The 19,534-nt window shown below is 38.8% G+C and overlaps 1 protein-coding gene across 1 annotated transcript in view; it reads left to right on the forward strand.

Annotated features, from left to right (window-relative positions):
• LOC128358760 (protein inscuteable homolog) overlaps nt 1-19,534 on the forward strand; it is a 35,325-nt gene that overhangs the window by 11,921 nt on the left and 3,870 nt on the right. Inside the window, exons 2-9 of the mRNA XM_053319145.1 lie at nt 4,779-5,145; nt 5,952-6,004; nt 6,102-6,225; nt 7,650-7,763; nt 12,721-12,846; nt 17,516-17,687; nt 18,110-18,288; nt 18,543-18,609. Of these exons, the coding sequence (XP_053175120.1) occupies nt 4,779-5,145; nt 5,952-6,004; nt 6,102-6,225; nt 7,650-7,763; nt 12,721-12,846; nt 17,516-17,687; nt 18,110-18,288; nt 18,543-18,609 (1,202 nt within the window). The remainder of the gene's footprint in view (nt 1-4,778; nt 5,146-5,951; nt 6,005-6,101; nt 6,226-7,649; nt 7,764-12,720; nt 12,847-17,515; nt 17,688-18,109; nt 18,289-18,542; nt 18,610-19,534) is intronic.

Consider the following 19,534-nt stretch of genomic DNA (forward strand, 5'->3'; position numbering starts at 1 on the left):
AGCAAAATAAACAGATAGATAGATAGATATGGCCAAACAAAAAAATATGGTTATATGTAATAATAATAATAATAATAATATTAATAATAATAATAATATGGCGTCAGCTTTCATTAGAGACCAAGATTTTGATTGTACGCAAAGGGGATGTGAAGTTATAGGGGTTTGATTGCGGTTATACAGCTTTGGTAACCAAGTGTCCATTTGGAGTCTCCAAAAAGGACCTGAGGAAAACGCATGGACATACCTGTTGAAAAATAATTCTGAAAAATTCATCTTTTGGTCTTTTGACTCCAAATTTGGACTGCATGAAGCCAAGACATGTGGCTGTGGCTATATCCTGCTGAGAGGTCCCTGAATGTCTGTACACATGTCATTGTAAAGGCAAACCTATGGGCGAGTAAACAACCCCATCATTGTAACCTCTGCCACTCTTTGTCAGTAAGTCACAGAATCACACAGACACTTTTACAAGAATCCTGAGAGTGTTTCCTTTCCAATGATACCAGACACATCTCTGAGTCTCAAACTATGTGGGATCTGTGCTGCTCACAACTTGGGCATGTCGTTTAGGCTAACAGCATAAAAAACAAGGGCGTGTGTTAAGTGGTTGACCATGGCATTATCATATATTTGATTTCATTTTAGTGGTAGTGTTCCTCCCAACCGCTAGGGGGAGCACGGTAAAAGAGCGGCTGGGCACAGATAAATATGTCATGCCAATCAATCCAGGTGGGCTCATGGTGAGAACAAGTTTTTTTTTACTGTGCTCAGGAGCAAAGGGCTGTTTTCTGTTTTGTTTATTGTAAATTAATGTGAAGGTAAAAAATTGAAACCTGCGTACACGTAAGACGAATTCGATCCATTAGTGCTAAAATTACAGAGCATAGTCACTACAATTAAATCATAAGACAGTTTCATTTTTGAAACAGCGACATCGTCCTGCAGGAGTGTATATTGTTGGAGGTCTGTCGGGGGAGATAGGTACGACATGCAACAAAAGGTCCCCAAGCTTTGTAGTTGCTGACTGTGGGGTTTGTTTTTTAGCTAGTTGATGCATCACTTTGATTCTTCAGCTCTGCAGTATGTTCAGTCTGTTGCTGTTTCAAACTGTTAAAAATGCTTTATTGTGATTATCTATTATTCTTATACTGTTATGATGTTGGGTGTCTATGTTAAACATGGTCAAAGTTACAAATCTTAAGGTAGCCTTTGTTGCTAACGTGTTGCCTACTCTCATATTGTCGATTGAATTTGGGCTTGAACATGTACAGACATATTTGTGAAGTTTTCATTTTGAAGAAGTGAAATCAAACTGCTATAGTTTGTTGATGTAGTCTTCCGATCTGCAAGAAGATGCAGTTTTTGAAAGCTAACCAGTCAGAACAGGTGCATATCAGGAGGGGGGGGCATAAAAAGACAGGAGCCTAAAGAGGGGGAGGAGGTAAACTGAAGGCCAGTATAAGATAAATAAATATAAAAAAAAATATATCAGTAGAGCTATAGACTTGTAAATGTGCTATGTCCCCATTATGTTCAGCTCTGCACAAAACTGGGCTTATACAAGAACTGCAAATTCGTTTAATAACTCAGCAGCTATTTATAAAAGTTATCTCATCATGATTGTTTCTGTTGCTTTTTATAAGCTTTCACAAGGAAGTAATGTACTGTGTATCATGGCTGAGCAGACAACCGGGTTTCTCAGTCACCAGTAAGAGGAGCTCCATGGTGATTCATAATAGTCAGTTCACTAGGGAGACTCAGTGATTTGTTCGCACATGTACTGTGAACACCTCGGCTATCTGGAAGCCCTCTGTTGCAGGTTTTAATGAGACCTGTTCATACCAAAACCCCACATTTATTTTCTTTAGTAAATAGCTTCCCTCTTGGTGGTTTGATTGTGGATTAGATATAATTGGCACTTTTTTAATGGATCAGTCCTGTGTAACCAGCTCTGGATAAAAGCTGAAACCCAATACCTGGCTTGAGGAAGGTTATATGTTATGTAATGATGATGGTGGTTGTTGCCAGTCGATGACAAATGTTTGGAGAGTACACACAACCACAATGCGAGTTCAATCTATATTCAGTACCAGAGCAATATCCCTGTCTCCAGTGAACAGCCATTTCCAACAAACCACAGAGAGCCACAAGGAATTTATGAAGCTTCATTAGAGATCCTTTCCCTTGTGTTTACTCAAGGCAGAGATGGTTGCTGTAGCCATCGACCCATACTCTCTCAGGGCGCTTTGACTCACTGGTTGCAGGACTCTGGATTGCCCCCTTAAGCCTGCATTCATTAGGTTCAGTGGTGGGGGATTGAATTGTTTACCCAGTGCAGCCCATTGTTAAAGCCGCTTTTAAACTGAGGGGAAATGATAGGTTAAACTAACAAGTGTGGAAACTGGCTGTGATCGTTGGATGATTAACCCCAAGTCGACTTCGTTGACTTTAAGAAAACTGTGACGTTTCACCACTGCAGACTATGTTGGCTGTTTTATTGATTGGCATTAATGGAATTGTACTTTAGAGAGGGGGAGTGCAGGTTTCATTTGCATATATAAGGGTTCATATGTTTGGACGGTAAATAGAATAGTTAGCTATTTAATTTACCATGGCATCATTTATAATTTACCTTTCCCTAAATCCTGCTCACTTACTTACTGTCTGTCAACTTATCAAGTGTTCCAATGCAGTTTACATAGATTTACCAGTAGTCATTTATGTTAATTTGGGACACAATGGATCCTTGACTTCAGATACGATAGTGACAAAATCAGGCCTAATTTTCAGTCAGACTCTGCTGGCTGAAATAAAAACTCTCCCTGGCTGCTTTGATTTATTAACTGCAGTCAGCTGGCTAACTAACAGTGACTCAGTCAGTTCATTTAAATCTATATCCAGCTGACTCATATCATACATCATATAAGAATAAGGGTCTTAAATAGACATGTGATGGCTACATACATTACATCATGTTAACATAGACTGAGATAAAGAGACTGAGACTAAAGCTACAGGCGAAAAGTCAGTGACCTCATCAGCTGATGAAACATGTAATAGACATAGAAATAAAGACATAATATTAGTGTATAGTTGTAGTATATTAGGGGACATGTCATGTTAGATTATATTTCTTTAATGCTGTTCAGATGGTTACTACAAATACATCACTATAGTTACTTGGAGAAGCTAGAAATATACTTTATTAAAAATATTTTGAAGCAATATATTTCACTTTTATGAATAATGAATCAGGACAAATTGATGAATTTGACAAAATCAGCTGGGCTTAATTTCCCCAACTCCACTAAATATCAGGACTGCTAACATTACCCTAAACTGATAACTTTTTCTAGTGTGACCTGTAAGCACACATAATAATATAGATAACCTTTAGCTTTAGAAGTAATGCTTGGTAACTACTAGATGTATTTAGTTAGATAGATCTTCATGTTACCATTAGCAGCTTATGTCAGAGCAGACAAAGACACTCTATACACATTTGCTTTTGTGTTTTTGGTTTTTGAAATACAATTACAAAGAGACAACACCCTTACTGAGTGCTGTTACAGCTTCATGAATGCTGCTTTAACAGGTGAAAATGCAAAATTTAGTCCAGCTGTGCTCAGTTACACTATTATTGGATTATCACTTTTTGGAGTGGTAAAGCAAATCGTCAATTGTAGCAGTAACAGTATTCATTTTTTCATTTTCTTACATCAAACTAAACTAAACTAAGCACTTTCTAATAAAAAAGGGAAAAAATGGTAAGAAAAAGGGAGAGGACTGATTTAAAAAGAGAACAATAGTGGCACAGGAAAGTCGAATGGTCTGTCATCGTCCTAACAGCCAGTTTGAATTCATGAGTCACCATTTCCTTAATTTTCTACTGATTAAGCATGTTTTTTTTTTCTTGTGGAGGAGGCAAAGATGATTAAGGCTTTCTCAAATGCATCATCTCAGGCTTTAGTCAGCAGGCTACTCAGCACAAATAGTTTCCCGGACTTTCAGAATGAGTCTACCCCTCGACATACAGTATCTGTGAAATACTGAGTAGATTTGTTGCATGCATGTGGCACTGTTTGTGCAGTAATTTGTACTTTTCAATTCTACGTCAATAACGAGAGACTACTTAGATACCAAATGGTCAGCTCATGTCAATTTCCTCTCGGCAAATCAATTCAAAAGCAGGAAACTGAATTTGCTCTGTATTCACCAATCAATATAGACGAATGAACTGTGGTCTGTAACATCTGACTTAATTTTGATGTGTGCCATAGATGTGCACAAATTGAGTATGTAAGGGTAAGTACAGTACAGTTTAATCAAAATTGAAAATAGGCCATCCATTTGGGTGATTTAGGTTTCCAACTCAACTGACACAAAACTATTATTATCAGTGATAGCCCATGCAACCACAAACACAAGAGAAGGTGTTTCTAATAATTCAAACAGCTGTAGCACCATCTTTTCCACAGTGAAGAAACTAGCCTTGACTGTATATTTACCCCAACCCCAACCGGTGGAGGCAGATGGCCGCCCACTCTGAGTCTGGTTCTGAGGGTTCTTCCTGTTAAAAGGGAGTTTTTTCTTGCCACTGTTGCTCATGTGGGAATGTTGGGTCTCTTTAAAGTTAAAACCTGAAGAGTTCGGTTTAGAACCTGCTCTATGTGTAAAGTGCCTTGAGATAACTTTGTTGTGATTTGGTGCTATACAAATAAAGATTGACAATTGAGATTGATTTATATGTTTTTCTGTGCTCTTTCCTTCCACAGCACACGGATGCAGTCTCTCCAAGTCGACTCGGTCCAGCGCTGGATGGAGGACCTCCGCCACATGACAGAAGTGGAGTGTATGTGTGTCCTCCAGGCCAAACCTATCGGGGTAGAGGAGGATGCTCAGCAGGGAGAGCTGATTGTGGCCTCAGGGGTGGGTGCAGGGGACCACGTGGCTAGGAACAACCTGCAGACGCTCCTTCGCCGAGCGCTGGTGGTCAGCACAGAGCTCGGAAAGATGTTCCAGCGACTGGAGAAAGGGCGGTGGCAGAGGGTCCACAGCACGGCCGTACGTGCAAATTGCCACGTGCGCTCTTTGGTCCATGAGTACAGTGCGGCACGAAGTACACCACCTGAGATGCAGAAGGTGATGGTTGATTTTGGATGTTTGAAGTTTTTAAGTTTCGAGTTTTAAAAGCGGCACTGAGACTTCCTGACTCACCAATTAAGACCTTTTCAGACTGTCTCATAAAAGGTTTTAATGTGACATCTTTAATATTTTGCTAGTCTAAACAGCCATTAGGTGATTACTGTGTCAGTACTAAATTAAAACTAAACCAGACATTTAAAGTTCATGCTCATTTTCAATAAAAACTTATATTGAGATGCAGTGAAAGTGGTCATATTTCCTGCTTTGAATATATAAGTATGGGTATTATCCTTTTTATAGATCTCCACATTCCACGGCCCTTCTAGTGTCAGTCATCCTAATGCCAAACCAGAGAGAAATGTGCAAATTAGGTAAAAATATTATGTGGTATCCTTACAGATTTGAGCAAACTGTTCTCTAAGACCACTTAAAGGCCAGATTCAAGCAAGTAAATGTGAGATAAATGAATAGATTGTAAACATTGCAAACAGCTGATACATCTGGATTCCAACTACACAAATTTTGGCACTGGACTCAAAAGAGATAAGACTGTTTTTCCAAGAAGATTACAAGTGTAAGATCAATGATCAAAGTGTAATTTATCTGAATGACATATATCAGAAAATCTGAGAATCTTAGGAGACCTATAATCAAAAGTAAGTACAATACAAATATATGTGGGTTATTTATCTCATTTAAATCAAGGTTTTCCTGTATAGGATCAACTTTACTATGAATGTCATATCACATTATCATCTGCATTACATCACAGCTTTATGTGTTTCTTCTTTTTTTCTTTGCAGTATGAAAAATCTCTGCTAGAAAAGTGCATGGAGCTGACCAATATCACAGAGAGGTAAAACACTTAAAAGCTAATGAGCATTGTTAGAAAAAAAAGAAAAAAGTGGAGCACGATGATAACTGTTGTGTTAAATTGCCTCCTTCACCTGCAGGTGCATTCACACTGAGGACGAGTTCTTCTTGAAGTCCATGAGGGAGGCGATCCACGAAATCCTTACTGATGTCAGTGATTCATTCAGCAACATGATTGACATGGCTTTAGCCAATGAGATCCAGGTATGTAACTGCAATGATGCAAATCATTATATTCCTGTGGTCCTGAAACTGGAAGCTAATGTACTGAATCATAACTTCCACCTGCTATGAAACTGAAGCCTCACTGTGTTTACATTATTAGGCTGAACGTGTGTGAGAAACATGTGAGAATGATTTAAGACCATGTGGAGTGAATGTGTCTTTAAAAAATAGAATCATTTAAAATGTTGTCGGTTCACACAGAAAAGTACAGTCTTTATATTTTCAAGATCATTTAATGTGCAGCAGTTTGAGCAGTTTCACACCTACAAGTTACAAGATGTTTAAAGGTAACGGAAAAGTAATGGACTGTTGACAGCTGTTGAACTTGAGAGCTTCCCTCAAAGACCAGGCATCATATGAAAAACATAGTGATCAATTTACTTGTTTTGGCCGTTTCTCACTTCTTGTGATTGGTTTTGAGGTTAAAGTTATAATTAGGTGCACTAGGGACTTAACTGAGGTACTGCAGTTCATTCACCTTAATGCAGTTTGATAGAATATAAATATACTCCGTGACCTGAATTGCATACTTTCGCTTTTTTCTTTTAGCACATACTGCAGCTGTATCTGTTCAATTGGGACATAATACTTCATCTGTCATTAGTCTGCTCTCTCTTGGCAGCCAATACATTTGACATACTATGTATTGGGACATACTAAATCATTTTCTGGCATGCTACATATTATGGCAGTATGAGTATCAGAATGGATTCAGTATTAGGTGTGCTGTGCTAATGGACGATTACATCATCGTTGTAGGACTTAGAGAGTTAAGGTAAACTATCAGGCTTATTTATTATTTCACTCTAATTATTCTATGATTAAAGCCCGACAAGTGAATGATGATTGCATTTCATGTTTTTGTAGTGAGAAATAGAGAGTTAATTTCTGAAGGAAGTTTGTATATTTATATTTTCTCATTGAATAATTAGCACTATTTAAACTATTGTCCTCATAGCTTGCAAGATTTCAATAGAGTTTATTCAGGTTGAGAATAATTTATACAGAACCCTCAAAGAATGCTATATTTTTTTCTTTTGCACATAATGTATGGATCTCGTGCAAAAAAAGATAATAATCTATGCTCACAAGATAAAGACATATTTTCTTTTTGACAAGGAGAATTTAAAGATCTTGAAGTTGAATGTAAAAACAAATGCTAATGAAATTGTTCAACACTGCAGCTGTCACACATTTCTTCCTTTGGTATCATGGAAAGCATCAGACTTTTGTCATGAGAATAAATTTGAGAGATACTATGATTATAGGAAAATTCTACAAGCTGTGTCTTATCCATCCATTACCTTTAAAGCAACTTAAATATCATTGGAAAAAACAACATCTACTGCCAGTGTGACTTGCATTTATGGGTCAGTGATAAAAAGCTTTGATCTTCCTCGCAGGTTCTGATCAAACAGATTGAATCGTCGGACAGTGTGCACACCATCGGCAGTGCCATTAGCAACCTGCTGTCCCTCACCCAGGACGGACCTCAGCTCTGCAGCATCATCGCCAAGGTACTGTGGATGATCCTGACTGTTGCTTAGACAAAACAAGACATCTGATTCTTTTAAAGACCAAACAATTCATCAATTTATGGATACAATAATCAGCAGATAAATCAATGAAATAATAAAAATAATAACTAGTCCTGTCTAGGTTCTCTGCTGCCAGTCTTAAAATTGCACTGGAAGTGGGTTTGATCTAAGTGGAGACTCATTTCAAGACCGCGACCACCAACGACCATTTAAATGAATCTGTCTGAGGCACTGACGCATGTTATTGTGCAAAAACAAACATTGTGGTCGTAGCTCCTGACGTCAGTGACAAGTCAGCAGCATGATATATTAGATTCTTAGGTTTGCGATTTTCACACAGACCTCCCACCTCGTCTTTGGCACAGGCAACTTCATCTAATATCACATCTCCGCCCCCCTTTGCTTCATTCTAGACACACCCCTGTTATGATCATCTGCACCTTTCATCCACCTTCATCATCCAGACCAGTAGACCTGAGTGTGCTGGCTCTCTTTCTACATGCATCCAAAAAGCTATTTCACTGCAAGATAAGACCAGGCAGACCAGACAGCAAGTCTCAATTGGCCATTAGTTAGCTGGCCGCTTCCAGGATACTCTTGATAAGACTCTTCCTGATGGTCCCCCCCCCCCTACGCACACATAAAGAAACGCACACACCTCCTTTGCTGCCAGATTGTCAGATCAATACTGTCAGCTCCCATTAGGAGTGAGCATTGATCACAAAGGCAAGCTGCTCAGGCGTCTTTACCTATCAATCCACTCCACCTTTCTTAACTCACTCTGTAAGCGCTGTAGGCCGAACCCTCAGAGAGCTGTTTAGGGGAAACCTGCCTGCCGATGGCTGTTAATGAATACCCAATACAAAACATTGTCCACCTGCCATCTAAATTAATTAGCTGCCACCAGTCTGTCTGTCACATTCTCACATAGAGACCCTATACAGTTATGCGTACCTTCTGGCTCATATGCTCTTCCCTCATTATTCATTTTTCCACAGCCTGCTGAGCCTTTACTCACGCACTTGTTTTGAATAACTGCAATTAAATTAATAAAACGCTCGGGTGGAGACCTTATATTTCCGCCTTTATCATCTCTTTTCCAGTGTCAGACTGTTTATCGAGTGATGTACAGATAAGTGGAGATGAATCAGTATGTATACATGGAGACTGGGGTTAAATGCATTTGCAGATTTATTAGATTTTATCTTGTTTGGTTTTATTCTGTTGGAAGCACCAGATGGGTGGAGTTGGACAGCGTAATGGACACCAGATAGTTAAAGGCAGCGGCAGTTCCTCAGGGAAATTGGGATTAATATGTAATAATTAGTAATATGTACTGTAATATCTCTTGCTTACATGTCAGGGTTGTTGTTAGGTCATAAACACTGAGGATTATCAGATATAAAAGATGTGTATTAAAAGGCATAAGCATACTTTAAATGGGTTTAAATGAAAATCGACATATTATTGCAAGTTTTTTTTTTAAACTTGATGTTGTAGCTTTGCTGTATAAATCAATGTATAAATATAAAAAACATATGTTTCATCAGCTTTCTGATCTCACATCTGCCATCGTCATCTCTAATTATAATAGCTCACAACTTCTCACAAGTACAAGAACACCTCTAAAACACACCTGAAAAGCCTTTTTAATATTAGTGTGTGTATTAAATGACTGAATCAAGCCTCTGAGTCAAGTATCAAAGGTATAGATTGTAGAAATGCTTATATTTTATTCAGATATTCACCTCATCTTTATGTCTTTTGACTGTGTGGGAGTAAACTGGAGCAGCAGCAGCAAACATGATGAGAACAAGCAAACACTCCAGAAACATGTTCTACATATAAGCTGACAGCGCTAAATACTGAGCCAACTCATAAATCAAACAGCAGCTGGAATATTAGAGAGCGACACTGTCACAATGTAGAAGCGGTGTTTGCTGTCTCAGTGTTAACCTACTGTCATGATGGATACTGATCTAAATGTGTCCGTGTTGGCAGACTCCTCATGTGCGAGTCTTTGCCTCTCGTAACTCTGAAAGCAATAGACTGCAGGATGTGACAGAATGACGTGGAGGGCGAGAGTCAACGTGCCATCATTCTTTATGTATAGGTGAAAATGAAATGTATTCTTTTCATTATAGGAAGTATTAAGGTTGAGCTGCAGTCGGTCCCAGAGGAATTAATAGATGTTATTATTAATTACAAACTGTATTTAAAAAGGTAGGTAACTTGACTGCATCCCCTTGCAACTCAGGAAACTGCAGGCGTTGTGTGAGCGCCTACAATGGACCAGAGCAGAGAGTTCAATTCAGAAAACTATGAGATGGAAAGAACACGTTTACACTGCGTAGGCTGTGAACATGCAAACACACGGATAGAGAAGCATTTTTAGATGAGTAGTCAAGTTTCACATGATAATGTTAGTGTGCAGATTATACCAAAATGCATGAGTGTGAGAGTAAATATACGCTTTATGGGCTTTGTTTGAGGAATGAGGATGAAGTCAGTGGAAACAATAGCAAGTTGTTTGATGATCCGTGAAAAGGAAGAGCAGGCAAAAAGCCGAGCAGATGAAACAAGAAGACAGAGGATTCAGAGACGATACCAATTTGATGGCTGTTTGAATAAAGCTGTCTGGTATCTGCAGCTGCTGGAGGTTTCATTTTTTTTCTCTGATCGATTACTGCTTTTAGACTAGATTTTAAAGTGCAGATAAATTATATGTAATTACTATAGATTTTAAGGCAGGCACTGTTGCACACTGCTGATTTATGTCATATTTACTTAATATGGCATTTTGAGTAAATGAACAAGCATCACACAGTTACATCCATACAGTCCTTTTATTGTTCTTCAGCATCTGTGCTTCAGTGTGTTCAGTTTGAAATAAAGTAATGGACATGTGAAAATGCCAAGTCTCAGCTTTAATTTGATTAGGTTTATGTCATTATAGAAAGTAGTGTGTGGGAGATATTGGCCTTTTAACAAATAGAGCCCAAAGTTTATGGGTTTAAACACAATTGGACACTTGCTAAATGTTTCTTGAATCACATCAATTGGTGTATAAACAGAAATAACTATGCTGGTAAACAGGTCAAAAAGGCATCTCTTACTAAAAAAAAATCACTGTCAAAACTAAGGAGATCATTTCAAGTTCTGTCACCCTTGGGTGCTCCTGTCACACATTTAGATATGAGATATTTTTCCAGTATTTAGAGAATATAAAGCAATCAGAAGTGAAGTCCAAGCACAGACAAATAGATGCACAGTTGTAACTTGTTCTGTAATAAGTTTAATGTTCATGAAAATTGTTGCATCATGTATCTAATCATCTTTAATTAAACATCTTAGATTTCAAAGTCACAAATACAACTGCCTGATTAAAAAAAAATCAACTTTGATATTTCTACCTTGAAAAACTATTTATAACCAAAGAACTAAAACTCACACAAGTACACCATTCAGAGATTCTCCAGAGACTCCGAATATTATTTTTGAAAGCTAAAGCAACATTGTCTGCGTCAGAGAAAACGTCAGGATCAACAGCCTCTCCATCACTACCTGCAACACAGCTTGAATCAGCCTGTGAGCCTCTCTGGAGTCTCAAAAGGGTTACTGAAAACTGTCTGACAGTGTTTAGTGGTTCTTCCACATATGGCGGACCAATATTGCATAGGCAGCGAGCAGGAGAGAGCGGTCAGGCTGGAGGGCAGGATGATTAGCCACTCCAAGCCCTGGCAACATGGCCTTAGCAGCATATGAGACATGCCAGCCCAGTATAATGGCCTTATTAGGATAATGGTGGTAGTTACAGGCTTCGTCTTCCTCCAGGTAATTTTACCTATTTGCACGGTGAATAGAATTGAATACCTGCAAGTGTTTTTTGTCAGAGGGGAGTTTTAGTGTAGATGTGGAGCCAATACAGAAGCTATTTTTGTTTGTTTACACCAAGCATAATCTAACAGAAAATGCTCAGCTATTATGGCCAGCAAATCATCTTTTTTTTCCTGCTCACTGCTTTCCATTCATGAAATATGTATATTTTGGCTGCTTTTATCTGACATGATAAATTGTGTGAGCTATTTGATGGCTCCGTGGTTGGCAGGCTCACTGAGTAAAGCTAGCCAAATTCATCGGTCATTTCGGGTCTCCTGGACTCTTAAAAAACAGCATGCTGCTATTGGCTTAGATCTGCTGGACCTGTTGGCTTTTCACAGCACTGTCTAGCGGGGAGCAATTTGATCCATCATTTTGCACAATCATATGTGCTTGAAGACAAGAGTTGATTATGACGTATGGTTGTACAATTTGGTGTTATGAGTCCGATTGTCAGACCTGTGGAAGTCTCAAAAGAGCTCTGACTGAGTTGTTTTCCCAACTAAGCCTTTTTTTTTCTTCCAGAGTAACTTGAACTGAAAAAGTGCAGAGACATTATTGCTGAAAACACAGTGGCCACGAGACAAGAACCAAACAAATGACCTTTGTGTGAGAACTTAACTCTAAACTCTCAATTATTAAACGTTCAGCTAAACCTGTAACTTAGGAGAGTTTTCACATAAAAATGACTATGCACACATAGTAAATTATACCTCAGTGACATCTGACTGGCATCTGACACTGGGTTGTGGCCATGGAGTGAAGTCATGCAACTATATCATTGGAGTAAAGAAGAGCATCAGATGCAAAGCTGTGCAGCCATAATTACAACTTCAGGGAAGCAGTTGCTGGAACATGAACGTCCTGTGGCTTTAACATTGAAACATGCATAGCTTTTGTAACTAGTGATTCAGCATCATGTTTAAAGACACTTTAAAAGGGCACAAACTGCACGTCATGCTGGACATGGTTTTGCATATATATGGCTTATGAAGGTATAGCTGACATTATTATTTTCACTATTAAAGATTAATGAAGCTCTGTTCGTTTCCCACAGGAAGGAGCTGTGGTGGCCTTGTTTAAGATCTGCAGGCAGGACCGGTTCAAAGACCTCTACGCTCATGCTCTGAGAACAGTGGCCTCCATCTGCTGCGTGGAAGAGGGCATCAACCAGCTGGACAAGGTCTCTCTCTCTCTCTCTCTCTCTCTCTCATACAAACACTTGTTTTTGTCACCCATGAGGATAACGTTTTGACCTTCCCTGGAAGCGTCTGTACAAGTCTGAACTGTACTATCAACCTTATGCAATCAACCTTGTGTGTGTGTGTGTGTGTGTGTGTGTGTGACAGAAAAAGAGAGATGACATTAATCTCAAGTAAGTGCGTACAGTCTTTCCAGTAAAATACCTTGGCTACCTCCAGTCCAGACGGATTATGTTTACACTGATCAGCTGAAGTTGTAGCTCGGGCAGGCAGTTGTTCCTCTTCCCAGCAGCACTGTGTGTTCTGTCTGATTCACATGCAGCAAAAGCTCCCACTTTCAATGTTATGACTGGGAGGCTAGTTTATTTTCACAGGTGAATATTTGCCAACAGCGGCAGCAGAAGGAGCCTTGTCTGCACAGAAATGAAGTCTGTGATCAAAGGATAGAAGAATGAAAAAGTGAAATGAATGTCTTTAGCAGAAAATTGAATGTATTTCTTCGCCTCGCTATGAAAACACTCATTCTTTATGGCAAGCTGAACTATAAGATACTGTAAACAGATCTAAAATATCCTGTATCTTGTATACTTTGGTATAATTAACATTTAAACCCAACACTACCTTGTGCTGGTGCTGCTGGAATCTACCTAAATTAACACCACATTTCCTAAAAACCCTGTTAATTACTGGCAGGAGGAAGATCTTTTTTTGGTCATTTATTAAAGACTGGAGAGAATACATACGTTGCAGGTGGTTTTACACTCTATTGTCGGCAGATTTGATTGGAAAGTGCACTGTAGAAACTAGCAGGGTGTGTTAATTTTAACAAGAGCAGTGTTTTTTTGTTTATGACTCATAATGAATAACATTGTTGATTTTTTACTGAATTCTAACTTTTTTTGGGAAACTTTGGGAAACATGAGTTGAATTTTCCAGCTTTCTATTTACTTGATTAAATTTTCATGAATGACTCCACATAGATCAGTTACCCCAGGATTGGAGAACCGCCATTAAATCCTGCTGTATAAATTTAGGATAGAATACCGTGAGAAAATTAGCATCATACTGTGTATATATTGGGTATGTTTGTATACAGTACACACACAAAAAGATGACTCATGAGTCTCCTGGGTGTGCAGAGATGAGATCATTATATCAGGCCTCCTGACCGCAGAGCTGGCAGGTCAAACATTTAGACGCGCATCGCTTATAACTGTGTACTCTTTGTGTGTGTGTGTGTGTGTGTGTGTGTGTGTGTGTGTGCGTATGAGACAGAGAAAGCTAATGATACACCCTTCTTTGTGTGTCCTTGTGCGTTCCCTATCGAGAATTCCACCAAAATAAACAACAGACGCACCTGTGTCAAGCATTTAAAGAAAGACAAATATAACCTGATTCTGACGAATAATGATGCCACAACGGTGTCTGTGTTCACATATAGAGCAGCTGGGACAGTATGAATCATCCAAGTGTGAAAACTCTTTAACAGGAACCAAAGTCCGCCCCAGATTAGCAGGCTCATCCCAGGAGAGGGACTGTCAGGCATGTCTACGCTACCAACCGCTCGCTGGTGATCGCTCAGGCTTGAGAAACACAACTGTCACTGTTGAGGGGTGATCGAGAAAAGGGGCTGGTATGCACCTGCACTGTTTCATTGTTAAATCTACTGCCTACTACTAAGTTTACTTAGTAGTGCTTACTGTTAAAGTTAATCCCCGGCTGGAACTGGAATATTATGTAATCATAAGATGGTGAATGGGGAAAGTATTGATTAAGGCCAAAAGAGCAAAAAACCTTTGAGGTGCAGATGGGGGATGGATGGTTTTTATTTTATCTGACTGAAAGTGGAAGGTTACACCTTTGCTTCACATTAATGTTTTGAGGTGTCAGGCTTTACAGTGAAAAAATAAACAGTGCCAAAGTATAAAATAAAATTTTAGGACTTAATTACCCTAAAGTGCAACAGACTGTACTATACTGGCCGTGTTGTGTGCAGGTACAGTAGCCAGGATGTGGCTGTGAATGTGATAAAACTGCTGCTTTTCTTAAGTGTCTACGCATGTCAGTGTTGCGTATCCTAACAAGCTGACACGTTTCAATCTGCAGTGGTGCATGTTTTTGTGTATTGCCTTTTCTATTTTCAGCAGGGCTTCTCCAGTTTCTCCAGAGTGAGATACTTCAGGAAGACAGATCTCTTCTTAAAAAACTAAAAAAAATATAACTTTTGGATTTTGATAAAACAAACCATTTAATATATATTACTGTAGCCTGTAAGTGTGTTTTCATTTAGTATCAGAGTTCTGTGTTTTGCTCTTTTGTCACTACAACAAAGAAAATACAATTCAATTATCAGGTAAAGTACTTGAAAACAACAAGATGGCATCAAGCAAAAAACTTTCCATGAGGTGTTGATAGATGAGGAGTTGTACTCTTGATTTGAGGAGTTGGGGAACATCCTATTTTAGGGAGGAGGAGGAGGAAGTACAAGTGGGGACAGGGGGCTAGATGAACGGGGGTGCGGAGAGTGGATTGTTCCACGTCAGTGGGTCGTGCCGGCACAGTGCTGCTGACGTCCATAGAGACAAAAATAGGGAATTGCCCTGTGAAGCTCAGCGCACTGATGCTCGTCAGCAGATAAGACTGACAGGTGTGGCTGGCTGAGAGCTGACGGTTCGCCTCACTATGGATGCTTGTCTCTAAACTTTTGTTTTCCAGAGTGATGGCTGGTAGTGGCTGAGCCTCAAAAACACGTGATATGCACATTTCCCAACTGAAAGCAATTATGACTGTGATTTAAAATTGACAGAATGAAGAAAATGTTTCTGATGTATCAGTTAATGACATTTTTTCATTAAGTTTGGTGTCCATCACCTCCCTGGAAACCATGATCATGCAGATTTTGACTATAAATATCAAAGTTAATTGGTAGCAAGGATGATTTTCCAGAGTGTGCTGAGTTTCAACACTTAGACATGTGTATGATTTGAGAAAAACTACTGCTGAATGATGCACAGTAAATGACAGCTGTAGTAAAGTTTGTATGAACTGTGCACCACTGCCCCCATGTGGATGAAGATATGTTCTACATCTCCATTATTTCCTAAAGTCTTTCCACACTGTCTGGTTTCATATCACACCTACGCACAAACACAAACACAACAAGTTCAATATGACCTCATGCCCCTGAGAAAACTTCTCTTCAAACATTAAGGATTTCCTGCTCCCAGTAGTTCTATAAAACCCGATAATGCACACACCCTGGGTCGATGCCAGCCATATATACAAGCGTTTCTTTGGCGACTATTAAATCAAAGTGGTGTGTTTTAATTGAGATAGTTTTATAGGCAGAGCTGTGAGTTTTAGCCAAACTGACACTTAACTGTCGGTCTCGATGGCCAGTGATGTTGCTGAGGTTTAGTCAACTCTGCAGTGAAATTAAATGTTAAGTGAGAGTTTACTTCAAAAGTGCCAGTGGAAGTGATTTGTAACTCTACTACTTGGCATTCAAGGAAACTACATCATGTTGAAGTCACCATAGTGGCTTTTCATGTTTTAGCTCATAAAAACTACAGTATAAACTGCACATTAGATTATGCCTGACTGTTGTCCAAAGCAAGAACACATTTCAGACAACAAATGGTTTCTATTCAATTTGCTTTGATACGAAAATCAATGTACACATATTTCATACTTGTTTAAGCTGCATACTGTACTGCACCACGACTGGCTCCATAACTAGCTCTGATGTGAAACTGCCCTCCTTTGGCAGATGAATGTGAAAAGTGTCAAACTTTGTACATACATCATTCTGCAAACTGAAGGCCAAACCTCCAAGTCAAGGAAGAATAAGCAAAACACTTTGAGGGACGGTGGACTTTAAACAAGTATGATTTGGAAAGTTGAAACGTTCAGCACACAAACACTGAGAATGGACTTTTCACTTAAGTAGGATGCATCTTATTGAGTTGTTAAACTTGAATAATTGTATTAAAATTTGAATAATATTTGGATTCCCATTTGGATTTTAGAGTAGGCAGAATGTATGAATACTGTTAACAAGATAATTGAACCTTTTGGTGAAAACAAATATTTAAAAAAATTATTAATCCAAGCAGATTTTAAAAAAAAAGAAGTCTTAAACATGTCTAGAGGGATTTTTTAAATTTAGGTAAATATTAGCTTTTTAAATTGTATTGAAATGCAGTTGATATAAACCATGGTGTGCGTATCCCTTGTGGGCCAGAGATGGCTAAAAAGTTGTATTCTTTGTGGTTTTTATTAAAAATGTAAATATTTGCTGAGTGCAGTACCTTACTGTTTGTCTACTGATTCCTCACAGCGCACAGACCAGATGGTGTAGTGATGCTAATACTTTTTAGTTTTAATCAAATGAATCATCAGTCACAAAAGGCTTTAAGTGTTACAGCTGACGTGTTCAGGTCAGGATGTCATGTTCAGTGTCAAGGGTAACATATAAACTGTATTTCACATACTGTATGCAGTATTTGTAGTGGCTCTGTCCTATTTGATGTCTCCCCTAAAATGAAACGCTATACCATGCTCATATACCATAATTACTTGGTTATAATAAATTGTTACTGTTATATAGTTATATCATAAACTGTCTTCTGTATGTTGTGTAATGTGTAGGTGGATGGGATCTTGTGCCTGGCGGACATCTTGACTGATGAGAGCAGCGTGGAGGCGGCCCGTGCCGAGGCAGCGGCGGTCGTGGCTCAGATCACCTCACCTCACCACACGTCAACACAACACCTCGCCAGCTTCCTGGAGAGTATGCACGACATCGTCACTGCGCTCATCAGTGAGTGGACTTGATGATGTCACCCTGACCTTTGACTCACAGTAGGCCAGACTGTGGATTTCTTATGATGTGTTAATATCTTTACATACAAAAACAAACAAATCCTGCTCACACATCATGTTTTATTCTTTATTTAAGTCATTAAATGATCAGTTTTTAAATTGCAGTGGAATATTTATAGCAGGTATTTAGAATTTTCTTTTTATGCTTGCAACACTTATTGTGCAAAAGAAAAGTTACAAAGTAAGTCAGAAAGCTAAATTAATGTTTTTTAGATTGTTAGTCAAGTCAAGTCAAGTCAGTAATCTCAAGCTTAATGTGGCAGTCAACTCTTCATCTTAAGTTTGACTTTTCTTTGCAGCAGGTGTGTTATTGTGTCTTTTGAACCACTGTTTAAAGTAATTTATTTGTCTCTCTGTCAGAGTTGTGCGAGAGCGCCTCCTGTGGTGAAGTATTCCTGCTGGCATCTGCGGCCTTAGCCAACATCACCTTCTTTGACAGCATGGCCTGTGAGATTCTCCTGCAGCTCAATGCCATCCAGATCCTCTTGCAGGCCTGTAAAGACCGGCAGAGAGTCGACACACCATACTCCAAAGACCAGGTAGACATCTGCAGCCATCAAAAAAAATAAAATGGAGATAAAGGAAAGAGAGAATGGAGAATAAACATGTTTTGTTCATCAGAGGCTGTTGAAATGTGAACAACAAGACACTCACTGAGTTGCTCTATAGATATTTAGATTTAACTATAAAAATGTTAGCAGGTATGGTACAGAAAGCAGTGTGCATAAACCTCTGGATAAATATAAAAGAGTCTATGTGTCAGACATTAAATCATTTATTCTTTATATTTCAGGTGGTGACAATCTTAGCAAACCTCTCAGTGTTAGAGCAGTGTGCTCCTGAAGTCCTGCAAGAACAAGGTAATTATTTTCCACCTATAATTTTAAATTAAATATCATATGATGGTTTGGCTTTCAAGGCAAAACTGCTGTTGGCTGCATGAAATGATCACTTACATTCAAAAGCAAGAAAAATGAGTGGGATGTAATTACTCTTTTAGTCCTCAAGATGGCAGCAACAGGTAATATGTGTGAGGTAGCTTTGAAGAGCTGAAATAAAACATCAACCACTGAGCATTTGCAGATATTTTAACCAAACTGTAATATATATTCATATAATTTGTATTTATGTTTTTCAGTCCTCAGTTTCACATTTTATATGTTCTGCTTATATATGTGGCTTTGTTGTGTGTCAGTCATTTATGTCCTACTGGGTTGGCCCTTGTAGAGTCAATCTAGATAACATATTCCATTGGTGCCAAGCTTACATTCATGTGTTATAAAATACATGGATGGATACTGTCACAAACAGGCTCAACAAGTCAGGTTAAAGTGCCAATTATATGTTTTATTGACGAGTACATAACTATTTGAGAGAGAGAGATTTATGAGAAATGTGTATGCAACTACTGAATACAGGAAAAAATGGTGAAAACAAACCCAAAATCTGGAGAATGAGACCAGACTGGTATTTACATCCTTGGTAGAGGTTTACCCAGGTGTTACCACATTACCTTAACGACCGTCCCTGACTGCCAGCTCCTGCAGGAAGTGGCCAGTTGAACCACTGTGGGCAGAAAAGGGGGGAAAGGATTGGGGGGGTTGTAACAATACATATGTTGTCATTATGGGTCTTGGCTGTAGTGTCAACCTCTGATTGAGGCAGTATTAGTATTATTCTATGTATTTCCATGAAAGAACATGAGTCATTTAGTGTTTTCCAAATAGATTTCATGGTTTGTTCTTGCCTACTTTGGTGGAAACTGGTTTGGAAACTACAAAATTA

Source organism: Scomber japonicus, chromosome 5, assembly GCF_027409825.1.
Source record: "Scomber japonicus isolate fScoJap1 chromosome 5, fScoJap1.pri, whole genome shotgun sequence".
NCBI classification, from domain to species: Eukaryota; Metazoa; Chordata; class Actinopteri; order Scombriformes; family Scombridae; genus Scomber; species Scomber japonicus.